Source organism: Diospyros lotus, chromosome 1, assembly GCF_014633365.1.
Source record: "Diospyros lotus cultivar Yz01 chromosome 1, ASM1463336v1, whole genome shotgun sequence".
In the NCBI taxonomy this organism is placed as follows: Eukaryota; Viridiplantae; Streptophyta; class Magnoliopsida; order Ericales; family Ebenaceae; genus Diospyros; species Diospyros lotus.
In genome coordinates, this window is record NC_068338.1 from 37,066,728 (window position 1) to 37,084,267 (window position 17,540).

At 38.5% G+C, this 17,540-nt stretch overlaps 1 protein-coding gene across 1 annotated transcript; it reads right to left on the reverse strand.

The window, feature by feature from the left end:
- Positions 1-32: 32 nt before the first annotated feature.
- On the reverse strand, positions 33-17,317 carry LOC127809630 (tRNA (cytosine(38)-C(5))-methyltransferase 2). Its single transcript, XM_052348588.1, has 10 exons — positions 17,156-17,317; positions 16,909-17,019; positions 15,956-16,049; positions 15,770-15,888; positions 15,520-15,642; positions 5,769-6,111; positions 5,564-5,658; positions 2,029-2,094; positions 1,872-1,936; positions 33-461 (listed from the first exon to the last, which is right to left on the reverse strand). The coding sequence occupies exons 1-10, from the start codon at positions 17,309-17,311 to the stop codon at positions 383-385; spliced, it is 1,251 nt and encodes a 416-aa protein (XP_052204548.1). The 5' UTR covers positions 17,312-17,317; the 3' UTR covers positions 33-382.
- Between the last annotated feature and the right edge of the window lie 223 nt (positions 17,318-17,540).

Here is a 17,540-nt window from a genome sequence, read left to right on the forward strand (position 1 = left end):
CGACGGACCAAACCGGATAAAAAGGCAAGGCATTTTTGGTATAATAATGATACTATATTTATGAACTGGAAGAAGAAAAAAGAATGACAGGAGAAATTGCAGTAACTTGCCATTACATCACTTGAGAGCAACATTTTCCCAGGGAATAAGAAAATCCCATAATTGTGCAATTCAAAAGTTCCAAAACAAAATCTTTCTTTTTTCTCGGCAGCAACTGCAAGTAGTAACTTCCACTCCGGCATTGATTATGCTCTCTGTTAACCGAGAGAACTACTGCAGAAGTTTGAGCTTTCTGATCATTCTGTCTTGACAACACAGGCGGGCAGGCAGGGATCCAGAAGGCAGAAGCCATCAAACACCAATGGAGCTTGTGACTATAAAATCATGAGGGTTCGGTGAATAGATACCGAAGCAATGGAGCAACCACAGCTGCACTTAGACTGTTTCCCAGCAATGCATAGCTGTAGAGCACAAGAATCAAGTTAAACACCTTAACAACAGAACTGTGAGGATGGTTCATAAGAGTCTGTTCAATATTTCGAATCCAACAATGTCCAGGTTGTGCATGCCTACAAATGTTTCTTTTTTTTAGTTGCTAATAACCGTGCTGGTATTGCTGTGGCTAAGGTACTAGTTCACCAGTTCATCAAGTCATATAATCAACATATAATAAAACTAAATAATTTGTCAGTGACTTGATGATACTCGATTTCTTTCTTTTGTTTAAGTAGGTATCCACTAAACATGAATAACAGGAGGGCAAAAATTAAAGTGCAACTGACTGGGGAGATTGGTGACAGATGCATGCTAGTGTGGAATATGCTAGCAAAACATAGATCCAAAATCTGAGCCAAGACCTCTCTTTATGTCCTTTTGAGCAAGAGCTCAAATAACTCCTAAAAATACCATTAATTTTACAAATCAAAGAGATTAAATATGAGATTAGAACAAAATTTTACAACACAACTTTAACATAATGGTATTGAATGATAGTGTCATGAAGTCAAAAAACAGCATGTCAATAACTTAAATTTAGCCACAAAAGGAGGACGGCAAGGTGAGAGTGGGGTAAAAAAACCAGGAAAGACACTGTTAAAGAACAAACAAAAACACACATTCATCATATGAATAGAAATAGCATCTGTTGAGGATAAAGTAAGGAAAAATTAGACGGTTTTGGACATGTATGACAAATACCAAGTCAGAAAAAAATGTACTAGATAAATGGATTAAGCAGTGAACACAAAATAGTTCAGAGTTACTAAAATAAATAAAAGAAGTATACAAAAGTCTTGGGTACAATTTATCAACATATCGTAGGGAACCAGACCCACTCCATTATCATAAAATTGGGACACCATTGAAGTAGAATCTTGAAGTTCATTAAGGGGGATGCATAATTTCCCGTATATATCCAATTTGCAAGTATTGCAGATATTCCTATAACATACCATGGTCTAATAGCTAGAGTAACATTGAAGACAATGCTCACCCCTATCCTATGTTTGTTTGCTAAAATGCTTTGCTAGATGGGAAGAAGGGGTATGGATTAACACTAAGATAGCAGAATCTTCAGTAACAGAGCTTGATGCCACAAATTAAAGACTCTACAGTAATAATTTCCAGTTGGCTCTACCGGGAAATAAACTTAGTATGAGGGTATACATGGTGGCTGGCAATTTCCATGAATTAGTCCCCCAGATAATCAAGTATGAGAAGGGAAAGAATCCAGAATATCATTTATTTTATTTCTAACCAATCCTCATTTAGTAATACCAATAAATTGATCAAAACCCCCATGAAACAGCAAACTATTTCTACATGCTTCACCCAATAGAAATGTTAATACAAGAAAAGTTTTAGTAACTTACCATTGCCTAAGGCTTATGTGTTGAGGAAAGGAGAAATCCTTTGGGAAAGAATGCAGATTGGCAACCTAACGTCCATAGAAAATAGTTATTTCATATTAGGCCAAGTAATTGACAATAAACCAGAAGAATTTAAGAAAATTATATTAAAGAGAATTACCTCCCTTGGGGTAAAATATCTTAGGCCCTGCTCCTTTAATGAAGATGCTTTATCCTCTGTCTTTGGCTGAATGTTCTCCATTTTAGTAATTTCATGATCAAAGATTTACCATAATAGTAAAATGAAGCAAGAAATATTATTTTTATTGTCAAGGGCTTCAATGGAATGCATCAATGTTATGCACAACTTGCAAAGTATAGGAAGTTGTAGAACCTAATAATGGATTAGATCCTTTACTCATAAACTATTCTGCCAATCAATTTACTCACTCCTAATTCTGTTGATTGGTGTCTCCAATTCCATCAAATAATTACCAATTTCTTTCACTCTGTATGAAACAAACCCTACACGAAAGCACTGCCCTCCATGATTTTTCTTTTGCCTTCCTCTTAGCACTTCTAGTTGCACTTCTCTTCAAGAAAAAACACATCAAACAGCAACGTGGGAATCACCCAATGAATACGAACAGAAAAGCAAAGAGCACAGATTCCCCATCATGGTTCAAGCAAGAAGGATATTGCCTGACATTTTGCACATTCAACCCTAATTGAGATGATTTTCTCTTTCCCTTGCAATTATCTGATGTTACCTGCCAATCACAGCAAAAGCCATCTTGGTAGGTTTGTTATACCAAAACCTCTCCAAGAGAAATAAGAGTTGGGATCACTCCAAACCTTGAAAACTCGTACTGTTCCAATTACAGTGTGTTTCAAAATATATTTTCCTTAACTCTTACAAAAACCCACCCTTCATAGAATTTTGAGAAGTTCCACAAATTCTTTCAAGTTGTTATTTGCCCCAAAGAATGAACATCTCAAATAAAACCCTCAACTAACAGATGAAAATTTCTCTAGTAAAGCATTTTTATAAATGTATCAATCTATAGAAATCAGGAAGGATGCTCCCAAAAAACTTTTCCACACAACATATTCTGCCAAAGTTTACCCTTCAGCCACTAGGAAATGACTAACTCCATAAACTCTCCTAGTAGCATGAAATCCTTGCATGGACTCTCCAGTGGCAATCATGCAGGCTAGTAAAGATTTGTCACAAATCTCTGGAACTGTTTCTATCAATGCAAAAGAACATTCCAAGGCTTTTTGTTTTCAGACCGAGCATGAACTATGTTAATGTAGGATAGCTTTAGAACAAGGACTGTAGCTTCCAGAAATGAACTAGAGATAGGCTTAGGGTAGTAACAATCTCTAGTGCCATGGTATGAGAAGGCAAAAGAAAGGTTCCACACTTCCTAGATGAAAAGGAAGAGTTTTCAGCTTGATTTCTCAAGTTTCAGACTGCCTGACTTTAAAATCTGGCACAATTTTATGCCTGGGAACTGCAATTTTAGGTTTAGAAATGGGTCATTCTACTTCCTGAGAAATAGGAATGTAGCTCCCTATAAATGCATTTGTAATAGGTTCATAGTGGGAATGAACTCTAGTGCTAGGGAATGAAAAGGTGAAAGAAAGGTTCTATGTTAAGGGGGAAAAAACAGTTAAGACTTATTGGCTTTATCTCTAAAGTTCCAGGTTGCTTACTTTTAGAACTCAACACAATTTTATGCCTGAAAAACAGTAAGAAGTGACCAAGAACAATAGCTACAGGTTATACAGGAAGAAGAATAAGAATGAGGAGAAAGAAGAGGGAAAGAGCATTTGACCTGCTCAAAGATTAGTAAAATTCAGAACACAAAATTTTCAAATCTTAAGCTAAATGCATTCAGTGGACAAGTATTATATAGATATCAAAGGCTGTCATAGTTCCTATTTGTAGAATAACTGCTACCGCCTAAAATATTCTAAACCTATTAAAAATCATACAAGGGACCAAAGATTGTAACTTGCCACAAATTATGACCCATGAGTGACCCTGCAGCCCATGTCCAGAAAATTTGAAATTACGGAAGAATCTAGTTATAGAAACATACAACAACAATCACAATCCCTAATGCTTAATCCCACTGCAAGGAGTTAGCTTCATGAATTCTATCTCTCCAACTAACGTAACCTTAATCCCACTATGTGGAGTTAGGCACATGAATTATAGCTCTCCAACTATCTCTATCCATAGCCATATTTTTCTTTAGAAACATAATAAAGCATAAATTAAATTAAACTAGCAGCCCACTAACTCAAGATAACATAAAACAAGGCTCACATTAACCCAAGAAAAAATTCTGTAAAACCCAAAGGATGCTCCATGCAGAACTCTATGAGGCTATTTAGATGCGGAAAACTGTCCTAGTTTTCTAGAAAATTACTCCAAAGAAAATAAAAAACTAGAAAACTTACTCAAAAACAAAAATTTTCCAAAAAGAAAATGAAGATTGGAGAACACAGTTTTCCAAAAATTGAACTGAACTTAGAAAAGTCTTAAAAATGAGTTTTCTGAATTTTCCTTGTTAATTTGGAGATATGAAAATTGAGGTTTTCTAAAAAAATTCCATAAATCATCACACTATCTCTTTCTCTAACACAAGTTACACAAAAGAAATAAGAAATTAAAATATCTCTTCTTTCTTCAAACATATGTTCCAACTTCATAGACTGGAAATTAATTTTCTGTATTTCTAACATTTGAACATGTTTTCCAAATTTTCTATGGAAAATGAAAACTAGAGATTTTATAGAAAATTGGACATAGAAAACTGGAAATCATTTTTCCACAACTAAACCCTAAGATTAGCATTTTTATCCTCCCCATACTCTGTCCATTCTCCCATTATATCCACATTGCAAGATTCATAATATTGTAGGATATGAAACCATGATCAACTTATTCAAATTCTTTGATTAGCAAAGTTCCAACGTTGATTTGACACAATATCCCTCTTGAAGCAAGAAAGAGAACCAGTGAAATAAGCCTTTCCACATTCAGTGATCAAGTTCTTGGATTCTTGGAGTTAGGTGGTAGACTCCTGTTTGTGCCATGTGACATATTTGCCAGGAATTTGAGAGTTTTCATGGGCTTAGAGAACAAGATTTATCTTTTGTATTTAAGGGAAATTTTTGCTGCATTATTGGAGATGCTGATTTTTTCTCTAGAGCTTTTTCTTCTATTTTTTTATGTGCTCTTATTGCTGGTAGGCCGGTTTTTCTTCTTCTTTGATTTGTATTGAGTTCACTCTCTTTTGTGGCAGTTCTGTTTGTTTTGTTTATCTGTCAAAAAGTAAAATTAACTAAAAATAAAATCAATGGTTGTAATAGCTTGGAAACCAGAATCGTTTTCTAATCAGTCAAGAAAATATTTCAGACCTGATCATTCTATTGTTCAATTACCTTATTCTTGCCTTTGCACTTATCATCATGAGGTTATGACATTAAAGAAGCTATTTGGACTTGAAAGTATGGGAAGGATTCCTGATAAAATTAAATTCAAGTTGATACAATCATTGCATTGGCAGTGGTTCAGATGCTTCATTAGCATTGGAAATGGAAAAGTAACCTTATCATGTGATACACTTGCATACATGCACGAAGAGCCATGTTTATTTGCATGTCTAACAAAAAGTTGCATATTCCCAAATAAATCCTACCTGGATAGTTGCCAAAAGGGAGCCAGTGCCCTTGACATACCGATAATAACTTTTTGTAAAACAACAGCAGCGCCTTGAATCCGGGTAAACAATATCTACACTCTTTTAAGAAATCTTCACATGAAGATGTGGCCATTTAATGGAAACAAATAAACAATAAATATGAAGGCACTATCAGCAATTCTGAAACAATAAATTAGGATACCCATTGCATTTCCCCATCTCTCTATCAAATTTAATGGTACAGAGTACTGGCTTAATGAGCTAGAGTCATATTTATCTGCTTCATTGCTTTCAGGGGTACTTGTACAAACAGGCATTCTGTGCAAGATGCAGGATTGCATGTCTCCTTGATGATTGTTGTGATCCTTGAACTCAAGAAAATTTTCTATGGGCTCACAAGTTTGAAGCCACTGATCAAAGCTCTCTTGGGATTGATTACACTCACAAACCATATTGTTTCTGTCATTCTTCAATAGTGGGTTTGGACTACAAAGCAATTGGTTGTTGAAGAGTGGCTTTTCAAAAGCCAAAGATTTTCTTTTGGCCTGCAGTATAATAAAACATATGACTTGTTAGTCTATGATGACTAGAATATGATAATATTTAAAGGTCTAATATATAAGAGTTACTAATAGAATCTCATCCTATATTTCTGAGACAGCTACAACCAGTTGAATCCAGTCAAAAAAAAGTAAAGGTCCTCAACCAGGAACTTTGAGTAGTATTCATCTAGAGTGTTACTTATCAAACAGGGGGAAAATATATGCCAAAAGAAGCCTTTCACATATGTCGGTCTCTCCTGAAGTGGCATAGTAGTAGGATTGATGGTTAGATAGATTGTAGCTCAGTAACTGGATATGCATAAAACTAAGGTTCATCTGATCTGGTCCTTGGCTTTAAAGGCTTATAAGTCCAAACATCAAATGTCAAAAGAAAATGGAGAAGAAACCTCTTATGAATCAGCCCGTGCAAAAATCCTTTTGCATCAACATTAATGTTAAACTTTCATCATACAATCTCAGAAAGTTTCATAACTGCTGAAGCTATTCTTACCTTGTTTTCCATTAAATTTGAAATATTACTTAATCATATATAGACTTAGGTTCTAAAGTTCATCAACATTATTACCTTGTTTCCAATAACTAAGCTAGGTTGTATAGTACTCACCAGAGCATGAGGTGAAGAGGCTAAAAGTTGCTTAGATTTGGAACGAGTGATCATAGGATGAACAAAAGGAAGAGGATGTTGCTGAGGTCACTTAGGTTGTGACCTAGACAATGTAGGTAAGGAAGGAGAACTCTATGGTTGCACAGTATTGCACAGTAGGTATATAGACAAAAGGAGTAGGAGATTATACTACTTGAGGATTAGAAGAAGAAAAAAAAGGAAGAAATGAACTGGGAAGACTGTAGGAAGAAGAAGAAACAGCCTGTGAAGAAGATCAAAATAGAGTAGGAAAAGGAAAATTGGAAGGATTAAACTGAACATGTCTGCAAACATAGACTCGCCTGTGGAATGTAAACATCTATACCCAGCTTGCACATGACTATATCCAATGAAAACACATTTGGTGGAATGAAAATCAAACTTGTGTTTGTTGTAGGGTCTAAGCAAGCACACCCAAAGGGTTGAAGGATAGATAATTGGGTTGTTTGTGATAAAGAAGTTCAAAAGGAGAGCTAAATTTGAGTGGAGAAGATGGTAAAAGGTTAATTGTATAAACAACTATTTGAAGAGCTTCTACCCAAAATTTTAAAGGCATATGAGCATGAGCTAACAGTGTAAGACAAATTTCAGCAATATGCCTATGCTTCCCCCAGCATCCCCATTTTGCTGATGATTATGAGGTCAAGTCAAACAAGAATGAATGCCATGACATTTAAGATATGGCAAGAAGGCTTGAAATTCTCCTCCATCATCAGATTGTAGAGCCTTTATTTTATAATGATATTGTAGTTCAGCAAATTTGTAAAAGGCAATGAAGGTAGAAAGAGCATCAGACTTTAGTTTCAATAGATATAGCCATGTATATCTGGTATAAGCATCTTCAAACATGATATGGTATCTATAGCCTTCAGTAGATACATTAGGAGCTGGACCCCAGAGATCTAAATAAACTAATTCTAAAGGTCTCTTGGCTGTAATTTCACAATTAGAAAAAGGAAGCTGATGCAGTTTGCCAAGTTTGCATGATTCACAAAAAGAAAGAGAATAATTGGAACAAGGAATATGAATCTTATTCAAGAACATTTGCAGTACAGAAAAAGAAGGATGCCCCAATTTGGCATGCCACTAATCACACACAATTTTGTTTGTTACTGTGTTTTTATTTAAAGCCGTGGCATGACAAAATAGGGACTGCAAAACTGACATTTGAGACTTGGTAGATTTACAACATTCAGACAAATGAGACAAAGAAGCTGAAGCAAAAACAAAACTGGATGCAGATATCAATTGATAAAGACCATCTTTTAAGTAGCCCTCAGACTAGTACAATTCCTTTGCTCTTGTCCTTAATTAAACAAGAATCAGAATGAAATTCAGTTTATCACATTATTGTCTTTTGTAAGCTGAGAAACACTTATAAGGTTTTTATCATGTGAGGAACATGAAGCACATTAGATAAAGAAACAATAAAAACAGGTTTGGTTTTAGTATAAAGTTGACTAAGGCCAACATTTGAAATGGATAGTGTCAAGCCTCTTGACCGAGACTTGAATTTTCCAGAACGATTAATAGAATAGAGAGATAGAGAGAGAGAAGAGAATTTGGTGGGAGAATAGAGAGAGAGAAAATTGGAGGGAAAGAATTCAATTGTATTTCATGCTTGAATTCCCATCCTCGTGCATGTGAGCCTTATATAGGCTGTTCCAAGTGGTTACATTCAAACCAAGGGTAGTATGGTAAAGCTACTGTTACAAGATCGATTGGCTCCTGCCAAAACAACTAAAAATTTCAAAACAAAATTACAATTCGACTCTTGGGTCATGACACTCCCCTCCCCTTTAGGGACATTCTTGTCCCCAAGAATCCTTCACAGTAGGCCGGTAGCTCGTGGGAACCACGTCAATAGCTCCGGAAGGTACTCCCACGTGGTATGATGGTCTAGTTGTAGCTACGACCATTAGACCAAAACTTGTGTTAGGGGCACTATCCCTTGATAGACCACCCTCTTATCTAGGATGGCCCTTAGCTCCAAGGTCTCCTCGACTTCATCTTCCATGGTTGGCAGTTGCTGACTAGTAGTAGCCCCCAGTTCAATGGATTTCTTGAGCAAAGGCACATGGAACACAAGATGTACATTGATTCCCGTAGGCAACCTTAGCTTGTAGGCTACCTTCCCCACTTTAGCTTCAATGACATAGGGCCCAAAGTACTTGGGGATAAGCTTGGATGCAGGTGTTGAGGTGAAGGGTTGTTGCAAGAATCTTTTCACCTTAAGGAATACCTTGTCTCCAATGTCAAAAGCCTTATCACTCCTCCTCCTGTCAACTACCTACTTCATTCTGTTTTAGGCATTAGCTAGCTCCTTCTTAAGGATGGAGAGCATGTCCCTCCTCTACTATAAGTATTGCTCCACTGCTGCTAAGCTAGAAGAACTGCTAGCTATAGCCGGTAGGGGAGGGGGTTTGTGCCCAACCACAATCTCAAAGGGGCTCCTCTTGATGGTACTATTGAAACAAGAGTTGTACTACCATTGAGCTAGTGGTAGTCATATGTTCCAACTCTTTGGCCTAGTAAAACACATGCACCGTAGGTAGGCTTCTAGACATTGGTTGACCCTCTCCTTTTGGCCATCGGTAAGAGGGTGGTAAGCAGTGGACATTTGCAATCCCACCCCAAGCTTCTTGAACAACTCTTCCCAAAAATTGCTGGTAAAAATTTTGTCTCCATCGAATACAATTGACTTAGGGACCCCATGCAGCTTCACCATCAAATCCAAGAACACCCTAACCACCTCTTGGGCTGAGAAGGGATGTGAGACTGAGGAAATGCCCAAATTTTGTCAGTTTGTCCACCACTACTAAAATCACGTCCTTGCCTTCAGACTTGGGTAAGCCCTTTATAAAATCCATGGAGACCCCTTCCCATGCCTATTCTAGAACCTCTAAGGGCTACAACCTGCTGGGGTATGGCACTTGTTCGTGCTTACATCTCTGGCACGTCTCACATGCCAAGACAAACTCCACCACATCCCTCTTGAGTTTTGGCCAAAAGAACAGTTGTCTAACCTTGTGATGGGTGGCCCTGATCCCTGAATGACCCCCTAAGGGTGAGCAATGTAGGGATTTCAATATCTTCTCTTTCAACCCCTTATCATCTCCCACTACCAATCTTCCCTGAAATCTGATGAGACCATTGGACAATGAGTACCCTCACTCCCCTGCATTTTGGACTACCAATTTGAGTAAGAGATCACCCACTTAGTTTGCTCGTAACTTTGCACCACTTCCTTCATCCAATCTAATACTACTGTCGTGATGGCGTGGCATTAGCCCCCTCTGTCATTGCCCTCCCTTCTTGATAGGGCATTTGCCACTATATACAACTTCCCATTGCGATAGAGCATAGTATAGTTTAGCCCCATGAGCTTAGATACCCCTTTCTTTTGAAGTTGGGACTGCAGTCTTTGCTAAGATAAAAATTAGAGGCTCTCGTGATTTGTCTTAATCACGAAGGAGTTACGCTCCAGATAATGCCTCCATTTGTCCACAGCCTTCAACACTGTCAGCATCTCCTTGTCATACACACTCCACCCCAAGTGCTTAGGTTCCAAAGGCTTGACTGATGTAAGCAATGGGTCTCCCCTTCTGCATTAGTACTACCCCTATCCCTTTGTCACAAGCATCCGTCTCCACTGAGAATTGTTTGGAAAAGGCCAATACAGGGGCTTGTGTCATAGACTTCTTGTTTGTTAAGAAGGCTACCTCTACTTGAGAATTCCAATGGAAACTCTCCTTCTTTAGAAGGTCCATCAAAGGCTTGCTAATCACTCCATAATGCCTTATAAACTTCTAGTAATAGCCAGTCAATCCTAGAAAACCTCTAAGCTCCCTCATCGATAGAGGCCTAGGCCACTCCACCATTGATGTGATCTTGTTGGGATCAGTCTTAACTCCCTCTCCTAAAATAATATGCCCCAAATATCCCACCTCATTCTTGGCAAAAATACACTTAGCTTGACATACAATTGGTTCGTCCTAAGGACTTCAAATGTTGTTTTAAGGTGGGCTATATGTTGTTCAAGGCTTGGGCTAGGAAAAAAAAACTAGGATGAACTTTCGAAGGTAAAAGGCAAAGATTTGGTTCATGAGTGCTAGAAAGGTGACAAGAGCATTTGTGAGGCCAAAAGGCATGACAACAAATTCATACAAGCCTTGGTGGGTTCGAAAGGCTATTTTTGGGATATCTGTGGGCTTCATCTGGATTTGATTGTATCTGGATCCAAGGTCTAGCTTGGAGAAAACCTTAGCTCCTACCAATTCATCCAGCTGATCATCTATAAGGGGAATAGGGAATTTGTTCTTGATGGTGTGAGAATTGAATTGACGATAGTCAACACAAAATCTCAAAGAACCATATTTCTTTTTTACCAACAAAATAGGAGATGCAAAAGAGCTTTGGCTCGGCTGTATGAATGAAGTGGCTAACATGTTGGATATTTGTTTTTCAATCTCTTCCTTTTGGGTGGGTGAATAACGATAGGCCCGAATGTTTAGTGGGGTAGTTTGGGGTTTAAGGGGAATGACATGGTCTAAAGGTCTTTGGGGAGGTAAGGAAATAGGCTCTTTGAACAAGTCCTTGTACTCTTCCCAAAGTAAGTGCAAGCTATCTAGAGTAGTTACCTGAGAATAAGTTGAGGGGGATTCCTCCTCTTCACCTGGTTGAGCCCCCACCTCTTCCTCTGGTTACTCCCATTCCACAAGCTGAATTGAATAGAACTGTGTGATTTGCCCCTTTTTTTTTTCTGCTATAGTTTCTGCAGCTTAATCCCCTTATCATTTTGCACTCCCCCTATTCCAGGCCGCCCGCCAATGTGAGCTTCTTACCCTCCATTTCCGCAGTCACACCTAGCTTGTTGAAGTTAAAAGTAAGTGGACTAACCATCCGCATCTAGTCCACCCCAATGACAATATCACAGCCCCTTAACTCAAGAATCCTCAAGTCAGCCTTGAACTCATAGTCATGCATCACCCATTTGAAATCAACGCACTTGCAATGGCTGTACATCTTGTGTTCGTTGGCCACAGTCATTGAAAGTGGGGTGGTGTGAGTCAACCTGCACTTCAACTCATTGGCAGTAGCTTCATTCAAGAAGTTGTGGGTGCTGCCATTGTCAATCAACACCATAAGCCTCTTTCTCCCTACTTACCCCATAACCTTGATTATCTTCCCAGTAAGACCTCCCCTTAGATCATGAAAAGAGATTTCTCCCCCTTCCTGACCTTGATCCTCCTCACACGCATCCTTTGTCACCTTTCCTTTCTCTTCCTGTTCCTCTTCCCCAATGTTTTCCTCTTCCTCCTCCTCATCGTCCCCTTCCATATTAAGCAAGTGACTCCTACATTGATGCCCAATGCCGTATTTGTCACCGCATCTGAAATATAATCCCAGCATTCTCCTCTGTTCCATTGTTGGGGCTCTGTTAGCATTAGAACTCCCTTTACTTCCCCCCATGGCCATAGCAAGCATTAAAGCCTTAGTATTGCCCCCTATTAGGTGGCCATCAATAGGCATCGCCCTTGGCACCGGTCTGTTCATCTTGAAGATTGCCTCTAGCGTTAATTTCGGTAACCTTGCCTTCTCTATCACCCCTCTCACCTTGGCCGGTATCATCATCTTTACCATGGACCTTAGCTCATCCTTAAGGCCACTAATAAAGCTAGAGACAAAATATTGATCGGTGAGGGTAGATTGTGCATTCCACATCAATGCTCGCAGCTCCTCAAACCTCTCTTGATACTCAGTAATTGCTCCTTCTTGCCTGAGTTTATAAACTCTTCTATGACATCCGCCATATTCCTCTCACCAAAGCGGACACAATTCTTCTGCAAATCAATCCACGTCACCCCAATTCTCCTAAATCTGGACCATCCTTCATACCAGGGCAGCAGCCACCTCGTTTAGATAGGTTGTAGCAATGACAATCCTCTGATTTTCAACGATGTTGTAGTACTGAAAAAATCTCTCACACCTTTGGATCCACCAACGCAGTTTAGATCCTTCAAACAGGGGAATCTCTAGCCTCAGCATAGGGCCTTGGCTAGATCTAAGAGAATTCAAATCTCTTACCTGGTCTCTCGTCTCTTCACACTGCGATGTACAAGCCTTCGCTACTCCCTGGGGCCTCGAGAGTATCCCTTGCCTAGACATGCCGATTTCCTGTGCTGCTTGGGAGGGAATTCTAGAGGTAGTCGGAATTGAGGAAACATGGACAACATGCTAATCACGCTGCTGGTCCAATGTCTCCCTGTGCCTCGCTAACTCCCATTGAACTCCATCCCTAAAAGCCGTTATGTCCTCCTGCAATTCATCGCGAATTGCGCGCACCTCCTCCCTACTCTAAGACACCACTTCTTGGGTTTGGGACATCCCATACTCCATTGCTTCCGTGCGGTTCTCCAATTGCTTCAATCTGGTGCCCTCAGCCATTCATTTCACCTCCTCTGCTTCTATCACCAATTACTTCACTGCCTACCTCAAACGATCAGAACGCACCCGTCCTTCGTTGGAATCACAACTGAGGATGACTGGCTCTAATACCAAATGTCAAGCCTCCTGAATGAGACTTGAATTTTCCAGAACGATTAAGAGAATAGAGAGATAGAGTGAAAGAAGAGAATTTGGCAGGAGAATAGAGAGAGAGAGAGAGAGAGAGAATTCAATTATATTTCATGCTTGAATTCCCATCCTCACGCATGTGAGCCTTATATAGGTTGTTCCAAGCGATTATATTCAAACCGAAGGTAGTATGGTAAGGCTACCGTTACAAGATCGGTTGGCTCCCACCAATACAACTAAAAATTTCAAAACAAAATTACAATTCAACCCTGGGTCGTGACAGATAGTTTCTTACATTGCCAACTGCAACTTTCTCAGGGCCTTGATAAGGAGAGTGAAGAGTAAGGAGGTAATGTGGTTTGTTGCTCTTGAGTCAACAAACCAAAATGGATCACTGCAAGTTGTTGAAGAAGCAAATTGATTATCCAAAAAATTGTTATAATGAGAACCTTGAATAAAACTAGTCTCGCTTAGAAATACTTCACTATGAGCTACAAGATAAGCTCTTGAATCAAATTGAGATAATCCTTCTCTGCCAGAATTTTGACTAGGAAAATGTTGAAAATTTCTGTCAAACCTACCTATGGTAACATTTGTCAGCAAAATGACTTGATCTCCCACATAATTGACAATATATTTTTCTAGTGTTAGATCTATGTCGACCTCTACCTCTTTTGTTAGAAAAACTTCCTCTATTGTTAAAAGGACCACTACCATTTTCTGACCAGTGAAATGCAACATTTGCATTCATCAAAGTTATTCCTTCAAAATTTAAGGTTGAAGATGAAGAAGAATTCTTAATAGCTAACCTTTGTTCATGCATCAATAGTAAGTATTGGACCTTCTCTAGGTTAATGTCATCCATTTGATAGGCAACTAGACTAACAGCAATCTCATAATCATTGTCCAGTCCACTCAAAATAGCCAATAAAAGATCCTTATCACTGATTGGTTCACCAATTGGAGCAAGAGCATGTCCTATTGTTTTAATCTTCAAGATATGGCCACTCACAAATAGAGAAACTTTCTTGATAAATCTTAATTATTGTTTTAACTGAAAGGATTTGGCAACAGTTTGCTAAGAATATAAGTTCTCAAGAGCATACCATAACTCTGCTAGTGATTCACAATGAATCACTTGAGCTATAACTTCTTTGTCAATTAAGAAAAAAGCCACCCTAGGAGTAACTGATCTAATTTGAGCTAGGTGAGATATTCTTCAACTACTTTCTGTGCATTAGGATCACCATAATCTGGATCTAGCAGATATTTGATTGGAGATTTTTTTGATTTGTTAACGAATAAGATCAATCAAAAACCCTAATGTCGTGAAGATCTGAGCTTTCCAAAACAAATAGTTATCACTCTCTAGTTTGATAGGACTATGATTGAAAGCTCTCGCTATGGAGGAGAAATCATATCGTGAGGCAGAAGAAAAGGAACATGATCGACTTTAGAAGAAGAACTCGATTATTCTTGATTTCCAGCCATTAACGTGGGTCATTGGCGCAGATAACATGAAGTGAGAGCTTCTATGAAGAAAAAGAAAAAGAAAGAAACTAAAAAGAGAGAACTGAACAGAAATTTGCTGAAAATGATTCTTGACATTAGAAACAGGAGAGAAATTGTGTATTTATAGGCTGTGAACTCAGCTGATTATGTTAGAGATACAACTAACCTTGACAATTGTACAAAGACACTGACAAGTCCTAACTAACAAACTTATCTAAACTATAACTACACTTAACAAAACTACAGCTAAAATTCTTTTGTATGTGACAAACAGAACTACTTCTCTCAACGAATCCATGTCCAACATATACCAAAATACTCTTAACTAGTCAATCAGAATTGACATTATAAAGTAAAAGTTCTAATAAATAAGACTCGAATTAAAAAGAGAATTAGAAAACTCCAGAATGGAAACTGTGAACTCTAATTGTGCAAAATAAAATTTTGGGTATTGGAAACCACTCTTTTGTGCCTCTTGTACACCTCACCAAGAATGTTGCTGCCTAGTCACTCTGAAAAGGTCAGCCCTACAACCCCCTCCCAGAAAATTTTTTAACGCCAGCTAAATAAATATTCACTGAGAAGCCAGGTCTAAGGATCACAAACACATTCACGCACAGCTAAGGTGTAAAAACAAAGTGTAGAGTAATATCACATACCAGGCAAAAGTAACGTGGCCTGGAATATGGCACACCAAATTGCATTGGGCTTAGAATGAACTCCTGTGTGAAAAAAGCAGCTCCCGCCAATATCTCAATCATTATTCTATGTGTATCAGATGTCTGCAAAATATTGCCCAGCAAGACATGAAAACAGAGAAAGTCACGTAAATAGAGCAAAACAAAACACGTGCATTAACGATGTATATGTAAATGGAATAAATTTATTAACATATAAAGTATTCCATACCTCAAAACCAACAACATTCTCAACTAATATCATGAGAGGAGGTTGTGATGTTTTTGGTATAAGTTCCAGAATTTTGAGAAAAGAAGATGCCCGAGCATCAGCAGACCCCTTTTTAAGACCTGGCATTATGATCTCAGGACACCTTGACAATCAAATTGAAATTAGAAAGCAGAAGAAATAACTCACCTTGCCGAGTATAGGGTTGGCAAGGAGGAGAAATAAGCCATGCATGAGCCCCATAGCTGTCCATGTCAGCAGCACTCAGGGTTTGAATATTAACCTATGCTTAGCAACAAAAATAATACTAGCCTTAACACATTTTCATAGTAAACTCTACGGAAAAAGAGGCCAAATGCAAATAAATAGCAATCAGAAACTTTTAACTAGCCCAAAGTGATCAAACTGTTTTAAATTACCACCAGTTCAAGGCTGCAACTGGGTTTTGTATAAATTTAGTAAAGACCAACCTCATTCCAACGACATTGGCCAATAATGAGGAAGAGCATGCTAGCATCATGGATTGTAAAGTTCAGTCTTTATCATCTGCCTATTTAGGGGTTCCATTGAGTTCTAATTTTTTGTCTAAGTCAGTATGGGGTGGCATGATTGAGAAGTACGTGTAAAAAGCTTGCCTCTTGGAAAAGGCAGTAGCTCCCAAGAAGGGGTAGGTTCACCCTTCTTGTGGGATGTGGTGCATTGCTAGTATTCCTTCTTGTGAGATGTGGTGCATGTCGAGAGAAAGACGCAACAGAGCACGGATGGAGAGCTCTTTACATTCCACATTCTTTTAAGGGAACTACTTCTTTGTTGTTGTGGAAGAGTATTAGTCTTTTTTGCATTTGGTCTTTGGCTTCTTTTACGAATGAACTTGGCACTTCTGTTTAATTTATGATATTTAAAAAAACACATAAATCGGCTGAAAATAACTGAATTTTTAAGGCATAGTTATTAGTTTACTTTTCACAAATAATCAGTTGTTGAGAGCCGTCTCCGAATCAGTACCTTTCCAAGTTCAAAAAATCCCCAATAAAACTAACTAGATTAAAACAGAGGAACCCGCAGCCTTTTCTTTCCTCTCTTTTTCTTTGAGACCAAGTAGCAAATACCTTACAGGCAAAACAAACCCACTGAGAAAATACCTGACAGGGACGATGGCCAAAGTTATGCTCGTAAACATCATTTGCAACGTCGTTTATGTCGAAAGCTTCCACAACAGTTGCATCCACGCCGGCCCTCGAGAGGGAGTACCTCTGTAGCACCGCAACAACACTCAAGGAAGTAGAAATTTACCACGAAAACAGACCATAAGAATACATACCGAACGGCAAGAATAAGCATATCTGGAGAGATAAAGAGAGAGAGGAGGGTTTCCGTTTCTGGAAATACCATGCCACCAATACCACTGTAGAATTCGAGGACCCTCCATGGCCCCTCTTGGCGCTGGGGCGAAATCTCCTCCATGGTTCGTCTCCTTCCTAAACCGTGGCAGAATAAATAATAATACGTGTTGTTTTCGGCCGGGTTTCCCCAATTTAGGTCCATTAACAACCCTGTCGAAACATTTAAGACGACGACGTTTTAAAGAAATCTCAAATGTAAACTTTTAAATCATATAGGTCTCCACAAAACTAAACCAAATCCATGTATATAAAAAGCATTGGATTTTTTAAATAGGGAAAATTAAGTTTTACGTACATCTAAAGTTTAGCATAAGTATAGAATTTAGGCCATTTTTTATACTACCCATTTAGACAATACAAAATAGGTGGGT